This window comes from Talpa occidentalis, unplaced genomic scaffold (assembly GCF_014898055.3).
Source record: "Talpa occidentalis isolate TD23 unplaced genomic scaffold, MPIMG_talOcc4v2.1 talOcc4.17, whole genome shotgun sequence".
Classification (NCBI taxonomy): domain Eukaryota; kingdom Metazoa; phylum Chordata; class Mammalia; order Eulipotyphla; family Talpidae; genus Talpa; species Talpa occidentalis.
Window position 1 is genome coordinate 20,884,322 of NW_023601754.1, and position 23,525 is coordinate 20,907,846.

Sequence of the window (23,525 nt, forward strand, 5' to 3'; positions counted from 1 at the left end):
TGTCGTATACCTAGGTGAACATGTGCTGTATCTCTCTAGGTTTTTGTGTGCAAATGAAATTAATCCACTCATAGACTTGTAAGCTCCTACTACACAAAGGTGTTTGAATTTTCCACTTTATGCCCTTGAATAACTTTTAGCTCCTGCAACACATATATGTATTATTCAATCAAACCTGACTGAAATGGCTTTCCATTAAGAAAAAGAAATCTGTTACTTGTGATTCAGCCTTAGTAGGCCTGATATAACTGGATACAAACAATTTTAAGAAATATATAACCATAGACCTGCTGATATAACCTGTTTTGACTCCATACTGCTGGCAACTACAAACATGGCTGGGGCCTTCCTGGTGGTGCAACGGGTTAACCATCAGCACTATGAAGCAATCGCAGCTACTGTAGCACAAGTTCAATCCCCAGCCAGGGAGGTAACTCACATGGCACAGCAAACCTCTCCTGTCTCGCCCACTGCTCAGCAGTATATTTCAGTCAGTCTCTGCCTGTTCTGCTACCCACTCTGTCTCTGGTGAATCCTCTCATCCCCACACCTCTGACCTGTACTCCAGTTCTTGTATGCATAAATAATTAAATCTTTAAAAAAAAAATAAAAATATGGCTGTATGGCTGTTGGTGTTTGGAAAAGGTGTCTTCAGGTTGGAGGATAAACAGTGTACAATTACAAAGCCCAGTTCTGCCCCTTCAAAATTTTGCTCTGAGTCTTTGACAATAAAGCCCAAATATTTACCTGGCTGAGAAAAGAGCAGTTCTGACAGATGCTGTGCAAGCGTCTGAAGGGCTGGAGCTCCTCCCAGATGGTCCACATCCAGGAGGGACACAAGACTCTGGAGACATACCAGAGCTCTACATTGTATGGTGTTCATTCTGGAAAGGAAGTGAAGGAATTCTGTGTTTCTCTGAGAGTTACATGAGAGCATTCAGTATTAACTTTTAACCTAAGCTTCAGATTCTGACTGGGAATATCTATCCATAAACAGAAGAAGGTTTGTGGCAGTCAGCACAGAATCTTACGGCAAATTGTGCATCTACCAACTCAAGCAGTGCCTCCAAGACACATCCCATGTATGAGTCATAACAATCTGACCAGAAAAACTTCTACGCATGGCATCTTTAAAATGATTTTTAATTGTGAAATATGATATGCATACAGTAAAGTGCTCAATGCATATACAGAGTTTAAAAGAAAACACCCAGTGAACTGAGATAAGATATAAACACTGCGAGCACCTTGGTCTGTCACGCCAACTCCTAAGGTTACCGCTATCCTTAGGGCTAACCTAAGGGCTAACCTTAGGGCTATCCTTAGGGCTAACCTGTCCCGGCTTTCCTCAGGAGGCTTGCCACCCTGAAGGCATCCCTAAGCAATACTGTTCAGTGTTGTTGTTGTGGAACTTTGTAAAAACTGAATCACTGTGTGCATATTCTTTTGTGCCCCCTTTTTTGGTTTGATGTTGTAAGTTTCATGCATATTGTGAGTCGTTTTAATTCAGATCCTTTTTATTGCTGTATGTGTTCTACAATATGATTATGCCAACATTTATGTATTCACTTTGCTACTGATGGAGATTGTTTCCAGGTTGGGACAACTGTGCATAGCATATATCATTTCATATAATAACATAATAACAAACGTTTTGGAAAACAGAAAAGTACTTACTTTCTAATCAAAGGTTTCCACATGGGATTCTTAGAACATATGTCGACTGCAGTGCTGTTTGGAAAGGCAGTTTTCTCAAAAATCTAGATTTTGAAAGGCAGTAAAGCCTAAGTTAAAGAGTAGAGTCATTTTATACCCTTTACAAAATCCCAACACACTACTTCTCAGTAAAATGATTAGGCTTAATAAAGAAACTGTCAGTCTACTTCCAGCACTATTTATTCTGTTGTTTCCAAGATCTTACCAATTACCTACAAGCCGGAAGTGTGAGTTTACTTCTTTTCATTAAGAATGAATAGATTTAAGCCTTTCCCATGCTCCACACCGAGTGTAGAATGAAAGCAGATTACCTTCTTTGGGATGAGGTAACTGGTGAGAGCAGTGTGAATCTCATGGGAGAGGCAGAGGGGAGACAGCAGCTGCCCCCCACACTCATTGAAGGAATTCTCCATAAATGCATCACTTTCGTCACTGCTGGAAAGCTCTTCCCATTCATCATCGGAGGGCTCTGGGAAGAGTGCAAACCACACATAACTGGAACATTAAAGCAAATCCTCATGGAAGCTGCCCTCTCAGCGTAGGGGGAGAATGTGTAAATGCAAACTGGTAACAAACCTTCACTGCAGCACATATTGACAATAATTTCCAGAGCAGTCTGTTGAGCTGTCAGCAATGCCATGGTCTCTCTCAGTTCCTTGTCAGTAGGCTAAAAAAAGCAAAAAGCAAACAACCAACTCTCAATGTTTAAGAAAATATTCTTGCATAAATTTGCTTAGTAAAAAGCTACTAGATGATTTTTGCACTTGGAATAGAGTACATGGGGGTTGGGGTGGGTAGCAGAAAAGCTAAAAAATGCTAGAAGTACAAACAAGCATTATGATTCCACTTGGCACAGTGGAGCCTGCCACTGTTAACTGGGTTTCCATCTCTCTGGTGGTTATTCTTCAAGTGTTGCTAAGTTAACTGAAGGGAACAGATAAATATGCAGGAATTCTGAACTGAATTCACCCTGAAATTTAATCTGATGTGTTAAGAAATAGCTCTGAATACTAAGATTACAAGAGTTCATTTCAGACACCGAGCACTCATACACAACAAATCTGCTTTTTTGATATTTGGACCTCTTCTTGGAAAAGACTGCTTTAACAAGAAATACTAACAAGCACTTATTTGACCAACAGAGCTTGGCAAAGGAGCAGATAGTCTCACTTCCTAGCTTTCTTTGAAGATGAAAATAAAGCATTTCTTTCAGACTGAAAAAATAGGGGATTTTTTTTTTGGAAATATGTTAACATGAGCTTAACTTTTTAATTAACATTCTTAAAGTGAGGAGTATAAATTCATATGACCTTTATTCTCAAATCACCTATGAGAGTGAAAAAGCTGCAATGATATTCCAAAATAGCACATAAGCCCAAAAAAACCATATTATTTAAATGTTTTCCAATTTCAAGTTTCCTTATTGTCTTTTCAATAGCTCTATAATATTCCATTAAATGGATGCCCTATAATTTGTAAAGCATTTCACTAGTATGGAATATTTCAGATTACCTGAGTATGTTATTTCCTCAGATTTACTTGGTTGGAAGGTTAAAATCACATCTACAAGGGCCTCCCTGGTGGCACAAGGGGTTAAGCACAGCACCATGAATCTATCCGCAGCTTCTACAGCATGAGTTCAATCCCCAGCCAGCCAGGGAGCTACCCACATGGCACAGCAAAATGCTCCTATCTCGCCCACTGCTCCCCTCAGCAGTGTATTTCAGTCTGCCTGTTCTGCTCTCCACTCTATTTCTGGTGAATCCCCCCTCACTCCCCATACCTTTGGCCTGTACCCCAGTTCTTGTATGCATAAATAAATCTTTAAAAAAAAAACTACATGGCGCGCAGACCTCTCCTGCCGCCCGCTGCTCCCCTCAGCAGTGTACTTCGGTTCTTCTGCCTGCTCTGCTCCCCGCTCTGGCTCTGGTGAATTCTCTCACCCTCCCACACTTCTGACTGTACCCAGTGCTTGTATAAATAAATAAATAAATCTTTAAAAAACAAAAAACTACAGATCCTGTTAACACAGTCCCATTTTCCTTTCCAAAATGTTCATATTTGTTGATAATCTCCCAGCAACATTCCTATGCAACAATTTAAGTGCAATTTTGAACTAGAATCTTTAAAAAAAAAGGAGGGGGGAAACAGCAAACTGCTGATTTAATAAGTGAAACACAGCAGTTCCATATAGATACTTTTTATATTGCTGGCAAGAATGCATATAAAAATCATTCCTATTTATTTTCTCTGTGTATAAGATTTAGCTAAACAAGCATTAGAGTACACACAAGGTTAAGTAAGACACACTGTTGCTGAGTTCTTATCCACTTAAAATGTAAGAAGAATTCTGAAATTATACTCCACTTCTTTACGTAACTCCCCTGCTGAGAACATGTCGCTGCTTCTTATCATTATAGAACTGACATAAAGAACCAATCTTAATGAAATGTTGTGACATCTGAAATTTGCTTCAACATATTTGAAAGTGAGAGGGGAGAGTAGGTAGAGAAATAGAAAAAAAATGAAACAGGCTATGACAGTTGATAACTGAAGCTGGGTAGGGAGTACCCTACTTTAGCATATGTTGAACAGTAACAATTTGGGTGGGTGCTTCCTTTTTGTATTTGTGACTACACCAGTCTGTTGATGCAATTAAGGATTTTGATCCTAGGGCGCTCCTGAACAGTGTAAAGTCAGAGCTGACTGCCTTTAAGTTTGTATTCCTGGCACATGTCAGCTCCCTCCTGGCACACACCAGTTGGCTGACCCGCATGTCAATCGTCCAGTTTACTCAGTTATGTTAATGGATTTTAAAAAGCAAGGTTTTGTTAGGAGTAAACACTGCATTTTCTAAGGGCTAAAATTCTGTTTTAAATACTTAAGAAAGTAAATCTCAAAATAAGTTAAACATCAAGTTTTTAAACAGTGGCCCTTCTATCTTAACCCAGGTAGATCTGGGTCTTGACCTCTACTCACTCCCTTCAGGAGCCGGTTGGAAGCAAGGCTGGAGAGGAAGGCAGTGAGGCATGAGGGCTGTCTTTCTGTGCCCAGTGAAGGTGTCAGATACTTCAGAGTTCTTTGACAGCCCCACTATAATTCCATCTCTGTTCTGACAAGGATGTGGTGTGATAAAACAGTATACCTACAGCATCTAACTCATTCTTACTGTGCCAACTGAAGACATAGTGCTGCTAGGGTTTAGAGAAACATCCCTTTGGGGGAAGAAGCTCACACTCTGCTGTCTATACACTAAGTGAGATCCACTATTTGTCTATCTCGCTTTGCTGGTTTTATATTCTATTAAAATCAAACTCAGATGAACAAGTAAGACAAGAAGCAGATCAGGGCTCAAGTCCATGCTCAAGGTGCACCAAAAGTGGTTGTTATAAGTTTAAGCCACTTCATGTTTTGTAAGCAACTTAAGGGCTGGGTAGTCTTCTCATTTTTGTATTCACTCCAATATTTAATACGATGCTTTGCATCTACCAGCTATTCATGGAAGCAGGAAATAATACTAACTACACATTGTATCATTTAAAAAAAAAACACCAATCCATGTTTTACAAGATTTCATGGATGCCAGAAATTAGTATATAATATTTATTTTCAGGGATATGCCATTAAAGAGCTCTTATTGAAGACAAACTTAACAAAACTCCAAGACTCAGGTCATTGTATATGAGTCAGAACAGGCCATGTCTGAAATTTTAGAAAATGTGAGAGAACATTAGTAGCCTTCATCCAGTTCAGACTTCATCATCTTCCTTCAGAATGACTTTGGCAGCCCCTATTGGCCCTCCAGGTCACAATGCTAATAACCTTCTTTTACCACGTTGCTTCTAACTCCATCCTAAAGGACAGCTCAGGTATTATGTCCTTTCCTCTAGAATCAGGTGTGCCTTATCTTTAGAAATCTGTGCATAGTCCCAGTCCCATTATGAGGCAATATAATAAATTATAACTGTGTCTGTCCTCCCAAGATGGAGACCCCTGAGGACAGGAAATGGATCTTAATCATCATCTTTCTACATCAGCATCTAACAGAGTGTCTGGCACACAACAGGAGCATGAAAAATGTACACCCGAATGAGTAAAAGCCCACACACCTTTGTCCCTTCTTCACAAGTATTTATATTTGCTCTCTGACTTAGGGGAAATGTTCTCCCAATGTATGGTTCTATCTCTGTGACTGGCTCAGTTGAGAAGTTTCCTGCAACCAAGACGCTCTCCCCAACATCAGGCCCACTAACACAAGTATGCTGCAATGTCCCAGTCTGTGAAAACTATAAATCACCAATTCTCACAATCACCCAACCTCCTCTGCTCAGCAGCAGTGGGCAAATAAAGATTTGGCTTGCTATTTTGGTATGGCTAAATACTAAAATAAAAGAGACAAGAAAGCAAGGGACAATCTAAGGCAAGTGAAAAATTCCTTTGAAGGCAGTCTGGGAGACTGAGGCTAAGTGAAGTGGGGAGATGCAGAGTTAGGAGGCTGACCACAAATTTCTAGATTGTTGCAAAAATATTCCTATAGCCTGTCTTCTTGACTTCTTTTGTATATAAAGATTTCATTTTAGACAGATTTTCCCCTGCTTCAGATTTCTAATGTTATATAATAAGAGTCCATGGGAAACCAAAGCTGATTTTTACTGAAATATAATTTATAATTAACTTTGCCATAATATTTTTCTACAAAGCTTAGGATACCCTTGGGGAAAAAAATCTCTGCATTAATCCATGTTTGAAAGCATCCATCTGACTTACTGGAAGTAAATCTGAAATAAAAGTTTTCCTTCTGACTTTTCTTTTATGAGGCATTCCTTCCATTTCATCATCTTCAATCAAATCATCACCATTAACATTCTCTAATATTTCCTCAGTCTCCGCAGCAGTTTTTAACCTTTGAGTCTCAGCCTCCTTCATTTGAATCACCGTTTTACCAGCATCCATTTCCAAAACTTCAGATAAGATCTTTAGTATGGCATTTATGATTTCTGCCTGACTCTTAGATGGAATAACGTCCTTTAGGTTCCAAACGGTGCCTGTAAAAAAGTGAGCATAAGGACAAAGGAATAACATGTGAAACCTTTTACCTAATACAGATTCCACAACACTGGTTCTTTAAGCTCAGGTATTGATTTAAAAAAATCTTGACCCTGGTCTCACTCATAGCAGGAATCTAGAAAACTTAAATAAGGGACCAGGAAAATGAATATAAGAAAGTGAAAATCAAAATCAACAAAAAACTACGAACCAGAGACACTTTTGGGGGGTGGGGGGGCGGGAGGGGAAGGATTGGGGTCAGAATGGGGCGTTTGCAATTGTATGGGGGAATATAAAAATAAAATTTATTATTTAAAAAAAAAAAAAAATCTTGACCCCACTGTCTTTGTTCAGTTGTTATTAGATGTCAGAAAGCTCTGTAGAGAGGACTCTCCCTTTATTACTGTTCATTGCAATCACCTCCCTCCCTTGGCACACAGTCCTCCTCTGATACACCATGTAGCAGTAGACCAAGGGAACGCTTATCAAGTTTCTTTTAAAATGACAAATTAAGTTGTCTCACTTTCTTTCATCTTAACCTGAGCTGCTCTCTTAAGCAGCTTCTTATATTCCAAGAGTGGAATGGAATGTACTAAAATTCCAAGGTCTCATGTACAAAGCAGGGAACAGGTGCTGGGTTTTTTGCTTATTGAAATAGAGCAGAAGTTACCAAGAAGTAGTTAGACTAATCAAAGACAACTAAACAAACAGCGCTGTAAAAAGGAAAATACTTCCTGGGTATAAACCCCAAAGAATTAAAAGCAAGATCTCAAATGTCTGTTTGGGCATTTATAGTCACAGGACCATAATTCAACAGCCACAAAGTGTGGTATATCTAGTCAAGAGTCACAGAATGACCTTTTGGTCAATGATGGACTACAATATATGACAGTGGTCCCAAGAGGTGATCCTCCCACGTAGTCTAGGAGTGAGTGCAGCAGACTACCATGTAGGCTTGCGTAATTACACTCTATGACATTTGCACAATGACGAAATTGCCTAACACCACATTTCTCAGAATCTATCCCTGTTAAATGACGTACATGCAGTGGAATTACTACTCAGCCTTAAAGAGGGAGGAAATTCTGACACATGGCACAATAGGTTCAAACGCTGAAATAAGCCAGTCACAGCAAGAAAAGTATTAGATGATTAAGCTTTTATAAGGAACCTAGAGTAGGCCACTCCATAGGAACATAAAGTAGAAAGGTAGTGGCTGATGGTGGTAGGAGATGGAAAGTTGTTTAATGTATATAGTTTCACTTTTGCAAGATGAAAAAGGTTCTAGAGATTGGTTTACAACACTGTGGCTTTATTTAACACCTTAGAAATATACACTTAAAAATGGCTAGGATGGCAAATTTTGTTGCATGTTTATAACTTAAAAAAAAAAGGCCTCCCGGGTGGCACAGCGGTTGAGTGCTGGGTTGCGAAGCTGCCAGCAGCCTCTGCAGCACTGGTTGGATCCCCGGCTGCTCCCCGGCCACCGGAGGAGGATCCCACATGGTGCGCAGACCTCTCCTGCCACCCGCTGCTCCCCTCAGCAGTGTACTTCGGTCCTTCTGCCTGTTCTGCTCCCTGCTCTGGCTCTGGTGAATTCTCTCACCCTCCCGCGCTTCTGACTGTACCCAGTGCATGTATAAACAAAACAAACAAACAAACAAAACAAATAAATAAATAAAACATGCCTCTATAAAAAAACAAACAAACAAACAAAAAAAAAAAAACCACCTCTGGGGATAAATTACTGCTGTAACACCAAAGGGCAAGGGGAAAATATGTACAGAACCAATGTAAAGCACTACTACTCAAGAGATCATCAGATTATTTCTTACTCCTGAATTCAGAAATTCTGGGGCGAAAAAAGCTAGGGTAAAGAATTTATAGAAGTAAGCAGTCACGTTTTGAATGGCCAGAGTCATTTTCTGAATTCACTGGTTTATAAACAGGGATCCTGACAACAACTTTTTTTTACCAGATGACAGAAGTTTGTTAACTTGGAAACAAATCTTCTCTAGGAGGCTTTGCAACTATGCACAATCAAATTAAGAGCCTCCATTTAAACATTAAAAGTTTTCAGAAGAGACAGAAGCATAGAAAACTCTGATATGAAATGAAGGAATGATTGAATCTTGACTCCCACCATTACAGGTTGCTAGAAAAGTACAGTATCACATTTGGCTAAATATTACCTGCTACTAATGTCTTTAAAAGAATGTATTCCATGGAATTGACAGGAGACAGCATAACTGATTCCAGCACCTGCAGTGCCGGAGCACTGAAAGATCTCAATAGCTCTGGGTTATCTTCAGTCACCGTCTGCAAACAATATGCTATAAAGACAAACATTAAATATTTAGAAACAAGTCAATTCTGCTAGGATTATTTACACCAATATAACTCATCAAAACACATTTATATCTTTATACTTCTTTAGACATTGTAGTTTTTGTAAATATACACGATTTCAAGGATGATATATGCAAATGAGGCTCCCCAAACTAGCAGTGCTGTTAAAGGTCTTTTTCTTCTTCTTCATTTTCATTTCTTTACAGAACTATATGTAAGTATTCAATTTAAAAGGTTCTTAAATACTATGGCAAAGTAGAATTACTATAAACACTTAAAAAGGTTTATCTGCAATTTCTGTAATGATCAAGGATCAGTAGCAATAGACTACAAATCGAATGCCAGTCCCTGTGCCCACACTGCTAGAGTAATTTTGTTGTTTATAACAAACCCTAAGTTCTGGGATAGTCCAGCTTCCTTTAAATTTAGCATGGCTTTAAAAGTTTTTTTGTAAGTTAAGGAAAAGTCATTTTACCTAAGACATATGAGTAAATTAACAGAAGGGTAGGGTATTAAAGATATTATCCATTTAGTACTGCTTTGCTATTAAAACAACACATTTCAACCTGCACATTAGAAATAACGAACTGAGTATAAAAACTGGGTTTGCATGAAATTATCAACACAACAGACTCCTGAGGCACAAAAGAGGAAGAAAATCCAAATTTGCTTTCTTTGAGATATCACATTCCACTCAAATTCATTTCTTTTTAGCTCCAAAAACTTTGAAACAGAGCCTGCTCACCCAAGTTAATCAAAACAGACACCATGGTTACGATCTAGTTTGGTTTCCAAAATACACATACAAATCCATTCAGATGTATATGTGCATATACATAAACATCCAAAATAATAAGAGATTAGCTAAATTCTAGTCTCATTAACAGACTAGTTAAATTCACTTTAGCATAAAGTCAAGTTGTGACTGCTACTATAAAAGACAACACAAGCTCTGAGGCTATCAATATAAGGATGGAACCTGAGGTTGAATCTCACAATGTTAATATGAGGATGGAATCTCAAAGATCCACTTTATTATATGCAAACCTTGCTTGATTTTCAAGGCAAAGTAACCTAACATTTTAAAAAGAAATTATGAAGTTAGCTAAATGCAAAAAGAAAATACCATTTTATACTGTAAAGCTACTTTATTCTGATGCATTTTTCAAAGTTGACTAGAAGGAAAAAAACTTAAAAATTAATTAAATCTACAATAAGACTAATGGCAAAAAGTGAAGTTCCCCTTTTAGAACTAAGCACGTCCTGAAATTCTTTGTAATAAAAACTGTCCTATGACATTAAAAGTCACCTACCAATTTCCTAGTTCAAGTGTTTTTAAAATCAGCATTGACTCACAAATCTCTCCTATAACAAGATTCCATTTGAGAAAAAGATTTAAAATTTGTTCTCAGCAGTATTTATTCCACAATTTTTTTGGTCTTTTCTGTTCTCTTAAAAAGTATCTATTACTTTTTTAAGAGAAACATTTTAAGGGACATCCACTTCATCCATGCCAGGAGAAATGCAGTTAAATGAAAGGACAGCTGGATGCCTGGCATTATGATAGGTAGGTTTTTCATCAATTATTTCCCACCCTCAGTTCTGTCTCTTTCCTCTGCTGAGTGAGGGCCCCAAAAGGCTCTGACCACATTCTGAGAAGGCAGGGGAGCCAAGGCAGCTGACGCCGCCAGACTTTGCTTACTCTGTCCCACGCAAGGGAAACAGGCCTATGTGAAATTCCAATCACTTATTTTCCTCTCTCAAAAAAGGCACAGGTTATCAGTTTACTGCTGGAAGCATGAGATAGTGGTGTAAGACCTTTAAATAAGTCTAGATTCCAATTAACTTTGGCTCAAAGCCTTGGTAGCTATGGGTTACTGTTTCTCAGTAAATGGGAGATGAAAACTTTACGAATTAATCAAGGCTTTTAAGAATGATTATATACTTGAAATTATATAAACTCACATAACTACCTTATTCAGAGAGTGAAAGGTAAGATTTAGAACAAAAAGAGTGCCTCAGCTATGCATTTATATACAATGAAAAAGATCACTCCTACATAATAAACATCTACATCTGAATAAAAAATTTTGAAAAAGGTCACACATACTTTAAACAAAATCATCATCTTTTCATCACTTACCTACAGAAATAGCCAGGTCAACATTGGTGGGAAACCTACTTAAATACTTTAATACAATCTCCAAACACCCTTCTTTGTTGAATATAGATACCGCTCTACTACTGCATTCACTAAATTGAAGGGGGAAAAAAAAGTTTTACTATTCACATTTTGACATTAAGAAATCAACCACAGAAATTCATAAAATATTAAAGTAAGCTTTATAAAATAACCAAAGACTTTGAGTCAAACACCTGCCGCTTTCTTAAACAAAGAAACCAAGTGTACATGAAAAAAACTGGCTATCTATATTTTTAATCCCATCTTGGTGACCTTTAAGCCAATGTGTTTACCTTATGGTATGCTGATTTCCTATGGTTAGAGCTAAAAGAAATCTTAAGAATCTTGACTTCAACTCCCCATTTTATAGATGAGAAACCCATGGCCCCAAAGGTGCAGAGATTTATCCAAAGGCCACACATTTTGCCAGTGGAAGAGCTGAGCCCACCACCTGGCTTCCTTGGGTCCAGTCTACTGTTCTTTCCACTCTACCACGTCATAACGAAACAGGGGTAAAAGGCCTCCATGTGTTATATAAGAAGCACAAATTTAAATTTAAATTAAATTAATTTGGATCATCCCTTCTAGATTATTATACCATCAAGCAGCATTTACAGTATGCAACAGAGAAATTACTAAAGTATTTTTTAAATTTTACTGTCTTTAATAAAAGAATAGAATCTATGTTATTAATCTTATCAAGGTTATTAATAAACATGCATACTAAATACAGGGTAAACAGCTAATTATAATAATTCTATCCCTGTTTCCAAAGAACTAATTACAACGATTTTATCTGTTTCCAAAGAAAAGTAGTCTTCCATATATACCACATATCACATGACACATTTATAGCTAACAGAGCTACTAAATTAACAAACATAATCCTATTAGCTAAACTATTTTCTGTTTAGCTATTGCAACACTAGTATCAGCTTACCCTCAAGAAGCCCAGAGTATAGTCAGGAAGATGAAATAATGTGTTTAGATAATTCAAAAAATATGTGTGTGTAAATATAATTGAAAATTTAAACTGTAAAAACAATGCTAAGAGCTATGACAATTGGATATGATACAGATAGGGCTTACAAGCATTCACGAGAAAGAGATCACTTTGGGGCTACATTTAATCTCTCAAAGAAATTTCTTTTAATTCCCAAGTTGAACAATTTACATTAAGTTCAAGCTGCTGCATAGAAAAATAGCACCTACCAGCTTGCTCAAATGGCATTTCCTCAAATATGATCTCTCCAATTTTTATGGTGGAATACATCCACTAGAAATGGAATCATAGGCAAGTCTGGATTGCTATGTAGGCTCCAACTTAATCTAAGAAAGACCTGTGCTTTTAGGTCTGAAATTATTCACTGTTAACTGAAAATAAGGAACTATGAAAGAATCCTGGTAGAAATATGGCACATAAAATGGGTTATGAAAAAATAAATCCAGAGGGTTATTTCTAGCCATTTCCATTTCTAACAAGTCCACCCCACCTTTCCACTGCTCTGACCATGGAACAGGGCATGGCCAAATGTGAACTGCCAAGGTAGAGGAGAGAGCACAGGTCAAGCTCTGTGATTCTGTCTCATTCCAGAGACCAGATCAAAGCATTATTACACCAGGGGCTGGCTAAGTTTTTAAGACAGCTGCTGCATCAGGTATACAAGTGGTAGGGGACAGAGGAGGTGCAGCAGGGGTTGCAGCTCATGATTCCTTTTTTTCTGTCCATAGCAATGACTGGAGAGAAGAGGTTTAAAAGCAAAAAAGATGTAGGAAATGCTATGAGGAAAAAGGCTTGGGAAGCAAGGTTGATCTTAGGTCACCCGAGGCTACCTCCTCCCAAGCATGTATTACATCAAGGATTTGCAAATCTACCACAAGAACAAAAGAGTTCTCTGCAGTTTAACAGAAAGCGGCAGCCTGAGAGTCACTAGGCAGCTGTGTTTGGAAAGCATCTTACCATATATTCCACAGCACGTTCACAGCCTCATTGGCTATGGTCTCAATAGAATTTCTGTTTTGATCTTTTTTTTCCTGTGGAGACATCTCATTTGAATCCAGTCCAGCACCACACTGTAACCAAATATCATGATTAGCACCCTAGTTCAAAAGAATAATTAAACAAAAAGGCTAATGATAGTGAAGAATCAGAAACTAAACATCAGAAATTACAGTGGTTAACGAGCCAAATTCTCATAAGCACAACCCAGCTCCCTTTGACAAGAAATACAGACAAGAAAGTTCACAAGTCATTTTGCAAACTGGATATAAAACATTCCACATTTTCAATGAAAATATAAAATTAATACAAGGTATTTTACCTAATGTGGCAGAGAGAGTAAATATGGCAAAGAAAGGTAATAACACATAATAAAACTAATGGTGCCTTCTGGGTACAAGGCACTATTCTAAGCACTTTATATACATTAAGTCACTGAATCCTCACCACACACTTGTGAAGCACATGATCTATTATCCCCAGCCACCCCCAATAAATAAGATACTGAAGAACAAGGAGATGGCTGAAGGTGTAGCTTAGTGCACGGTGAAGCTGGGATTCAGATGGAGGTATTCTTGTGCTAGCATCTGGGCTCTGAAGCACCCTGCAGTTCTGCTTCTCTGCATAATCCCCTGCCCACTCTAAAGCAGGCTTCTCTCAGCCCAGGCACTACTGATACCTTGGACCGGATGGTTCTCTGTTGTGAGGGCTGTGATGTGCACTGTAGGATTCCTGGCCTTTACCCACTACATGCCACTAGCAACCCTTCCACCTAAGCTGTGACAATCAAAAATGGGCTCCAGACTTTGCCAAATGTCCCCTATAGGACAATGACCCCCAGACGAGAAACACTGCTTTAAATAGAACAAGACATGTTTTTCACCAAAACTAGATGTTCTTTAGAAAGCCCATCAATACAGAACAGTGGACCAAAGGTTTTCTTCACAGTACTTCTCACTGTCGATTATTATCTGTTTTACCTGTTTATAGTTTCCTGTCTTTCTTCTCTTCAACATGGGTTCTGTAAAGGCAGGGATCTTGGCATGTAAGAGAGACCTAGGGCTCCTCAACCCATGAACTATATCATACAATAAGGCTGGCATGAAATTAAATTTGAGAACTTAATGTCATCTTCCCAGAAATTGCTAATGTCTGTGCCTCAGTTTCCTCATCTGTAAAATGACAGTGATAACACCTACCACATGGGACTGCTATGAGGATTAAATGAAATGATACACAAAACACAAAGCATCATATGGTACACAAACAATCAATGCTAGTTATTTTGATGGTATGAAGCTCAGAGTCTAATAAAGGAGTCCATATACAGTTTTAGGAAGTCTTTTCCAACCAGCATATAAACAAAGTTTGTAGGGACAAAATAACAGACACTGGTATCAAAGGTGAAAGGTCAGCGTTTCTAGGAAAAGAAAGAAAATTCTCATAGGATACTCTGAGAGAACACAAAGAACACCAAAGTACTAAAAAAAAAAAAAAAATACACAAGACAAAACTACCCTAGTTTGTATATACTAAAAGCTACATTTAAAAACAGCCCTGGGACCTCCCCGGTGGCGCAGCGGTTGAGCGCTGGGTTGCGAGGCTGCCCGCAGCCTCTGCGGCGCCGGTTGGATCCCCGGCTGCTCCCTGGCACACGGGAGGAGGGTCCCACATGGCGCACAGACCTCTCCTGCCGCCCGCTGCTCCCCTCAGCAGAGTACGTCGGTCCTTCTGCCTCTCGGCACCGGCACACGCCCCCCCCCCCCCCCACCCCCGTGAATTCTCTCACCTCCCACTCTTCTGACTGTACCCAGTGCATGTATAAACAAAACAAACAAACAAATAAATAAAACATGCCTCTATAAAAAAAAATAAATAAATAAAAATAAAAACAGCCCTGAAGAGACTTTCACAGCCACTTACCTCTTTCTTTTTTTTTTCTTTTTAGAGACATGTTTTATTTATTTATTTATTTGTTTGTTTGTTTTGTTTATACATGCACTGGGTACAGTCAGAAGTTCGGGAGGGTGAGAGAATTCACCAGAGCCAGAGCGGGGAGCAGAGCAGGCAGAAGGACCGAAGTACACTGCTGAGGGGAGCAGCGGGGGGCAGGAGAGGTCTGAACGCCATGTGGGACCCTCCTCTGGTGGCCGGGGAGCAGCCGGGGATCGAACCGGCGCTGCAGAGGCCGCGGGCAGCTTCGCAACCCAGCGCTCAACCGCTGCGCCACCGGGGAGGCCCGCCACTTACCTCTTTCAGCAGTGCAACCAGAGGAGTCATGATATCCTTAGTCACCATGTCATCGCAAACTTCAAAACCTCCACAAGCACTGAGATTTCTACACAAGAAGTTAAAAAGGTAAGTTTCATGGAACGAAACACTTGAGTCCTCAAGTTTATTTCTATTCCTAACAATATTTAAGGCTTCCTGGATGAAACTACTGATTGTTTCTGCAAGATGATGCGGAACAAATGCAGAGCTACCCGGGTTCTATACAATGTGAATAAATAGCTGTCATGTAAAAACTCAGTAGAGGAAGAGACTATGCAGGTGCATGGCTACAGGCTATAGGAGAGAGGAGAAAAGACGTTTCCTATTTAATGTAAAAAAATCACAACTTGACTTATATGAATGGACCTTTTCATGATATCAAGACTTCAAGGATGGCACGGGTCAGGTTACCGAGAATGAGACTCCCTGAAGCAACCTGGATAAACTGAGTTTTAATTGGAAAGACAGTGTATGATGCCTAAGTGTGCACTGCTATTCTAGGCACTGAGGCTATGAAGAGAAATCAGATGCAGATAACTGCCATCAAGTGGTTAATCCCCTACCCATCCCTCAGTTCTCACCTCAAGCATGACTCCCTTAGGGTTTTCTTCCCTGACCCTCTGAGTATCCTTTGTAATTACTATTGGTTGTAATTATATGTATGTGTGATTACTTGGTTAATACCCCTCTCTCTCGATAGTCTGTAAGACCCATTAAGGACAAAAATTATGTCTGTTTTGCTTAGTACCTCACTGTCAGGCACTTATGTATTTGCTGTATCAATGAATGAAACCTAAAAAATATAGCCAAAGCAGCGAGAACTATAAAGGCTAACTTCCATTCTTGCCCCCTCTACAGTTCATTCTTTGCACAGCCACCCGCGTGGCCTTGTCACGACGGAGATCAGATGATGTCCCTCCTGTTTACAGCGCATCCTTCAGCCCACGCCACCGCCCAATTCTCTGCTCTCTACATGCTTTCCTTGCTACTCGGTCTCACTCTTGTGTCTTTAACCCTGCCAAGCCTTCTGCTGCCTCACGTCTTTGCAGGAGCTATTCCCGCAGGAACACTCCGTGTTTCCAGGCCTGCCTCTCTCACCGGGCAGGTTTCACAAATGTCACCTACAGCTCACCCATTTTAAAATAACTTCCCGACTCACCACTCTTGGTTTTCCTCACAGTACTTCTGTCTCCCATTTTCAGTTTTACCTGTTTACAGCTTCCTGTCTGTCTCCTCACCATGGGTCCCGGGAAGGCAGGGATCCTGGCCGTCTCGCTCCACGTCCTGCCTGCTCAAACCCCCTGCTCCCACAGCACCTGACACAGACCGCACGCCGAACCTCGGGACTCCCCGGGGGGTTCTTGGGGAGGGTGCGATGTGCACCGGACCCTGACGGGAGGCCCCTGGCAGGTGGCTGCGGGCGGACACGCACAACGCGTCCGGCTTGGGGTCCTGGGCTTCCGGAGCCTGGGCTCAAGCCCCCCTCGACCGACGGGGTCCCCGTGCCGTTCTCCGCCCTCCCGACCCGGACCAAGAACCGGGCCCCGCCACGCCGCCTGGCCCCGCCCCGCTCACCTCAGCGCGCCGGCCGCCGTCTCCCTCACCGCCAGGCTGGGGTCGAGCAGCAGCGGCCCGAGGCGGCGCACGGCGTCGCGGCGCGCCAAGCCGGGGAGCGCGGGTCGCTGCTGCACCAGCCGGGCCAGCCCCGCGCAGGCGCACTCGCGGACCTCGGCGCTCGGGTGCTGGAGCTGCGGGACAGAGCAAGCGTCAGGAGGGCAGGGCGCAGGCGCGGGCGCGCGGGCGCGCGGGGGGCGGCGGGAGGCCCGGGGAGCCCGCGCCTCACCTTCTCCAGCAGCTCCGCCGCCGGCCCGTCGTCGTCCCCCTGCCCCGTCCCGTTCGCCGCCGCCGCCTCGGCCTGACAGTCACCGGTGGGGGAGAACTGAGGTCGCTTAAAGCGCTTCGTCCGGCTCTTGCCCATGGCGATACGCGCTGGTGAGGAAAACCGAGAAAGGCGCGCAGCGGCAGGACGCCGGGGCTGCGGCACCGGCGCCAGGGTCCTGTCAGCGAGGAGGCTCCGAGCCGCCGCTCAGCTGGGCCCGCTGACGGCCGGGGCGCACATGGGCAGCAGTGCGCAGGCGCGAGGCGTGCCGGCCGCGGGCGGAGGGGCTGGCGCGGCGAGTGCGCAGGCGCACAGGGGGCGGGCGGGCGGGGCGGGGCGGGGCCGGGGCGGGGCCGGGCCTGGCGGAGGGGCGCGGTCTGCGCGTCTGCCCGAGATTTAAGCAGCCGGACTTGAATGAAAATACCTTGAGTCACCCATCAGCTAGTGCATTGTTACTGACTTTCGCCGAAACTCTATCTCCATAACAGTCAGATGGGATTGCTGATACTTCACTTGCGAACAGTGTGAGGCTCAATTAAAACTGGGCCTCCCAAATATCAACCGCTGGTTTACTTTGGGTCCGCGGCGCCTGACACAGCTCCGGTCAGACAAAACCCGGTTAACGTCTTGGAATGAATATACGTCTGTGTTTGACAAGACAGACTCCCTTAATAAGTTGCTTAAGCTCCCTGCCTCAATTTTCTCATCAGTGATTTGTTATAAGGGTTAAGTGTGTGAACGTGGTTAAGGTGCTCAGAACGGACACTGGCACATATGAAGGACTATAGAAATGTTTGGTTGAAATTTTTTATTTAGGGCCTCCCTGGTGGCACAAGGGGTTAAGATGCAACCAATGAAGCTTTCCGCAGCCTCTGCAGCAAGAGTTCGATCCCCGGTCGGCCAGGGAGCTACCCACATGGCACAGCAGACCTCCTGACTCGCCTGCTGCTCCCCTCAGCAGTGTATTCCAGTCAGTCTGCCTGTTCTGTTCCCCACTCTGTCTCTGGTGAATCCTCTCACACACACACCCCCACACACACCTCTGGCTGTACCCCAGTTCTTGCATGCATAAATAAATCTTTTAAAAAAAAATAAAATTTTTATTTAGCAATTGACGAAAGGATTGTTTCACAAATAGCAACAGAGCGCCATGTACAGTGCTGGGCACTAGTATGGAATAACTACCAAGACAGATTTAGTCCCTGTTCTTATCCTTATGGAGTTTACTGTCCTGTAAGAGATGTTAAATATATGATGAGTGCCAAGAAAGAAGGAAACTTACACTTACAGAATCTTGGTAGTCTTTATAAAACTACACGTGTTTATTGAGCATCCAATAAATGTATAGCTTTCAGATCAACACTGTATGAGAGAAAAGTTCCATCCACCCTACCCCCAGGGAGTGAACTGTCTAGTAAGGGAAATGACATTCATTACTGTAGTGTATTCTGGAAAATAACCGCAGACGTATAGGTTAAAGTTGTGAAGAAACTTGGACTTACCAACTTTATGTACAAGGAAAACTTGGAGCCGGATTGGTTGGTAGGCTTTATTTCCTAGATCTCTGGTCACTGATCTCTGCCACCTCCACAGATCAAGCTACTCCAATCTTTGGTCTTGACCATATGGCCTTCTAGCCTCTCTTTTTCACCCTGCCCACCCATTGAGTAGCTAGTGATTTTTTTCTTTTTTCAAAATGAATATCCCACCAACTTTCTCATATCCACTCCCTTGCTTAAAATATTTCAACAGCATCCCTTTCTCTTAGGACAAAGATTAAAATCTTTTTTAATATTTACTTTTAAAAAAATTTATTTATGCATACAAGAAACTGGGGTGTAGGCCAGAGATGTGAGGGGTAAGAGGATTCACTAGAGACAGAGTGGGGAGCAGAACAAGCAGATCTACTGAAACACACTGCTGAGGGGAGCAGCAGGCGAGACAGGAGAGGTCTGCTGTGCCATGTGGGTTAGACTCCTGGCCAGATATCAAACTCAGGCTGCAGTGGCTGGCGATAGAGCTGAGACTTTAACCCCTGTGCCTTTAACCCCAGGGAGGCCCCAAAGATCAAAATCTTAACAAGCTGTAAGGTCTCATCCCAGTCTCTAGCTTCATCTCCCATTTGTCTTGCACCCTGTCCTTCAGCCATTCTCCATAGGGTCAAATATTCTATTGCCTCAGGACTTTAAATAAGGCCCAGACCCCACCCATGCCTGGGGAAGGCAAGTGTCACCTCTTCACAGATACCTCCTCTGATTTCAAAGTGAAAGAAATTTCCCTTTGAGGCAGCATGTGTACTGTTCCTTTCAGCTTGAAATTAGTTAATAATTTAAATTTGTGTAGTTACATACAATACTCATACATATCCTCATACACTTAAGCCCATGAGGATAAGATTATGTTTTCACACATCACTGTATTTTATATATATATATTTTTTAAAGATTTATTTATTTACTTATTTATTTATTTATTTATACACGCACTGGGTACAGTCAGAAGTGCGGGAGGGTGAGAGAATTCACCAGACCCAGAGTGGAGAGCAGAACAGCCAGAGCGGAGAGCAGAACAGACGAAGTACACTGCTGAGGGGAGCAGCCGGTGGCAGGAGAGGTCTGCGCTCCATGTGGGACCCTCACCCAGGGGCCGGGGATTGAACTGGAGCTGCAGAGGCTGCAGGCAACTTCGCAGCCCAGCATTCAACCGCTGCGCCACCAGGGGAGGCCCAAGAGGAAATTTTTTAATTAGACTGTTTACAGGCCTCTTCACATAAAAATGCTTCTAACCAACTATTGGCTGGACAAATTTCATTTTAAATAGGTGCTAGTTGCTCTCCCAAAATCCTATTTTTCCCCCTTAATATTTGTAGGGAGAGCGTATTCCTAAAACACATTCTGATTATTTCTTACAAACTGACAGTTATTTCTTACAAACTGACAGTCCCATGCAGGTTCATGACTGAACCGGGTACAATCAGGCTCAGAGTTTTACATAAGTTACCTATGTGGTCACCAAATGCTTCCATCTCCTCTCTTACCCAGGAATTTGAGTCTCCCCAGAAATTCCCTCAGCTTTAATTAGGCCTTCGGGGCAAGCTCAGCACGGTTCCACAGTGCACCCTGGGGTCAATATTTTCTATTTTCCTGCCACATATAGAAATATAAACCAAAAGATGGCTGATTCATTGGGCCTGGCCTGTTGTCTTCATCCTCCCACCTGCCCTGCCGGTCACTCCACCCTTGGCCACCTTGTACTGTGTGTACCCTATTCTTCTCTTACAATTGTCCACAGGTTGTCATCAAAAGCATGAGTGCTGCCCCACTGGCCTGTGAGCTCCTTGGAGGGCAGGGGCCCTCCCCAGTCTCTGTATTCCCATATCTGACACTTGGCTGAATTAAAGTCCCTGAGATGTCCACTGCCTTTACATGGTTACTGCTCTCTGCCTCAGCTGGCCCTCCAGAAAGTAACTTAGTAGTCATCAAGAAGAATGTTACTGCTGGTAAGTATGCAGACAGAAACCCAGTCTCTAGATCCAGATTCGCCACTTTAACAGACTAATCAAAGGAAGGGTCGATTTCCTTTTCTAACCCTCGGTTTCTTCATTTACTAAGACTCTTTAAAGGGTTATGACATACCAGAGAATTGTGAACCATATTATTTCAAGAAAGGCCTTCTTGAAGGAAAACCAAACATGGAGTGCTTCCTGAGCAGATGTCAGAGCCAGACATAGGCAGTCTTGCTGCTGATCTCCAATTTGTTCCTCAAAACTTCCTAAAGTATAGGGCCTCCCTGGTGGTGCAGGGGTTAAGCAACTCACCATGAAGCAATCTGCAGCCTCTGCAGCACGAGTTTGATCCCCGGCCAGCCAGGGAGCAACCCACATGGCGCAGCAGACCTCTCCTGACTCGCTTGCTGCTCCCCTCAGCAGCGTATTTCAGTGAGTCTGCTTGTTCTGTTCCCCACTGTCTCTGGTGAATCCTTTCACCCCCCGCATTTCTGGCCTGTACCCCAGCTCTTGTATGCATAAATAAATCAATCTTTATCTAAAACAAAAAAAAACTTCCTAAAGTATGTGATGATATAGGGTAATTGCTGATAGCCAAACCAGAAAGTCATTGTAAAGTGATCTCCTGCCCATCAGAAATCCCACATCATTCAAACAAATCTACTGTTAAGTTTACAATGTGTCAGGTTCTGCAGTGGGGACTAAGACCCACCCCTGATGTCATGGGGTTACACTATAGCTAGCCTTGGAACTTTATGCTAAAGTTTCTGTGGAAGCATATTAAGAAATAAAAGTTGGACATAAAAGGATGAATGCATATTTTTTCACTGTTTTATTAGTCCAATGTCTAACAGGCCCACCGAAGTATTATTTCTCTAGGGCAGTGCTGTCCAACATACTTTTCTACAATGATGAAAACACTGTCTGGTGCAGTAGCCACTAGCCATACATGACCACTGAGTACCTGAAATGTGGCTAGTGTGACTGAGGAACTCAATTTTCCATTTTAATCCATCAATCTAGGTAGATGCATGCAGCTAGTGGCTACATTTTGTACAGTGAAACAGTGGTTCTGAACTGGAAATACTTTTCCCCTCAGAGGACACTTGGTCCTGTCTGCAGATGTTTTGCTTGTCACAACTTTGCAGTTGTCATTAGCATCTAGTAGGTAGATGTAGGTACAATTGACATTTGGGGTAGATAGTTCTTTGTGGCGGGGGGGGGGGGGCTGTCCTGTGGATTGTAGGAGGTTTAGTAGCATCCCTGGTCTTTACCCATTAGATGCCAGTTACACCCCCAGTTACAACAACCAAACATATCTTCAATGTCCCCTAGGCTGCAAAGTTGCCTTCAGTTGAGAATCACTACACTGAAACAATGTACTTTTGTTTAACTATTAACTTGTGGGGCTAGAATCTAGTTAGATAGTAATTTGTATACTAATAAATTGCAAATGATTTGTTCAGTAAATATGAAATCTGTATTTTTTTCGGTCCAGTTAAAAACAATTAAAAAAATACAATTTCATTGTCTTGTAGAACACTAACTAGTTTCAAATCTAACACAGCAATCTTATCTAAGTATATTTTTCTCGTTGACTATATACTTATCTATTCTCTTGATTCCTTCATTAAGAAACATGACACATGCTCACTATGTTTGAGTCAAATAACTTGTTGAAAACCTTCTTTGACAGTGTTTATTCATAGGGAAAGAAAGATGTTCATCAGGTAGTATGAAGTAAAAAGACAGCTTACAAAAGCAGCATATATATTTGGGTTGTCAGAAAAGCCATGATGCATTATTGCTTGAAATACAGAAAAAAATATCATGACTTTTCCAATAACCCAATAGTATAATCCCATCTTTGGAAATACACTAAAAATACCTACAAAAGCATATATACCAAGGTATCCACTGTTTTTTGCCTCTGGGTGGAATTAGGTTTTTTTTTAATTAGTTTTGGTCTGTTTTATTTTGGAGGATGTCTAGAATGAACAGGTTGTATTTGCAATTTTTTAAGACCATGAAAACAAAAGAAATGCAATATAATTTTCCAATCCCCCTTGCTGTGAGGTCCTCATCCTTTCCTGTTACCCCACACCCACTGATAACTGGTCAGAGGGTCACCCTCGGTGCTGAGAAGTCTCTGTTGTAAGATTCAGGGCTCCTCCCAGGACTTCTGATCTGGAACAGCACTTGGGACTTTTTGTTTATATCAATGTCATTAATCTGAGTATCACTGGATGTTGTTCCCAGGTTAGCTGTAGCACAAGAATTTCATGTAGTAAAATCATCTTACATTTGCGGCCTCCCCTGGTGGCGCAGGTGGTTGAGCACAGCACTGTGAAGCTGTCCACAGCCTCTGCAGCACCAGTTTGATCCCAGCCAGCAGGCTGGGTCACACATGACACGGTAGACCTCTCCTGTTGAGCCCGCTGCTCCCCTCAGCAGTGTATTTCGTCAGTCTGCCTGTTGTGTTCCCCACTCTGTCTCTGGTGAATCCTCTCACCCTCCCGTACATTTGGCCTATACCCGGGTTCTTGTATGTATGCATAAATAAATAAATCTTTAAAAA

At 41.9% G+C, this 23,525-nt stretch overlaps 1 protein-coding gene across 1 annotated transcript in view; it reads right to left on the bottom strand.

The window, feature by feature from the left end:
* Positions 1-17,628, bottom strand: part of HEATR3 (HEAT repeat containing 3) — a 40,972-nt gene extending 23,344 nt beyond the window's left edge. The window contains exons 1-11 of the mRNA XM_037516291.2: positions 17,407-17,628; positions 17,139-17,311; positions 15,543-15,630; positions 13,254-13,366; positions 11,255-11,364; positions 8,955-9,095; positions 6,484-6,761; positions 2,293-2,383; positions 2,028-2,185; positions 1,678-1,760; positions 748-884 (exon numbers count right to left, since the gene is read on the bottom strand). Coding sequence (XP_037372188.1) covers positions 748-884; positions 1,678-1,760; positions 2,028-2,185; positions 2,293-2,383; positions 6,484-6,761; positions 8,955-9,095; positions 11,255-11,364; positions 13,254-13,366; positions 15,543-15,630; positions 17,139-17,311; positions 17,407-17,541 — 1,507 coding nt within the window. The 5' untranslated portion in view covers positions 17,542-17,628. The remainder of the gene's footprint in view (positions 1-747; positions 885-1,677; positions 1,761-2,027; positions 2,186-2,292; positions 2,384-6,483; positions 6,762-8,954; positions 9,096-11,254; positions 11,365-13,253; positions 13,367-15,542; positions 15,631-17,138; positions 17,312-17,406) is intronic.
* Between the last annotated feature and the right edge of the window lie 5,897 nt (positions 17,629-23,525).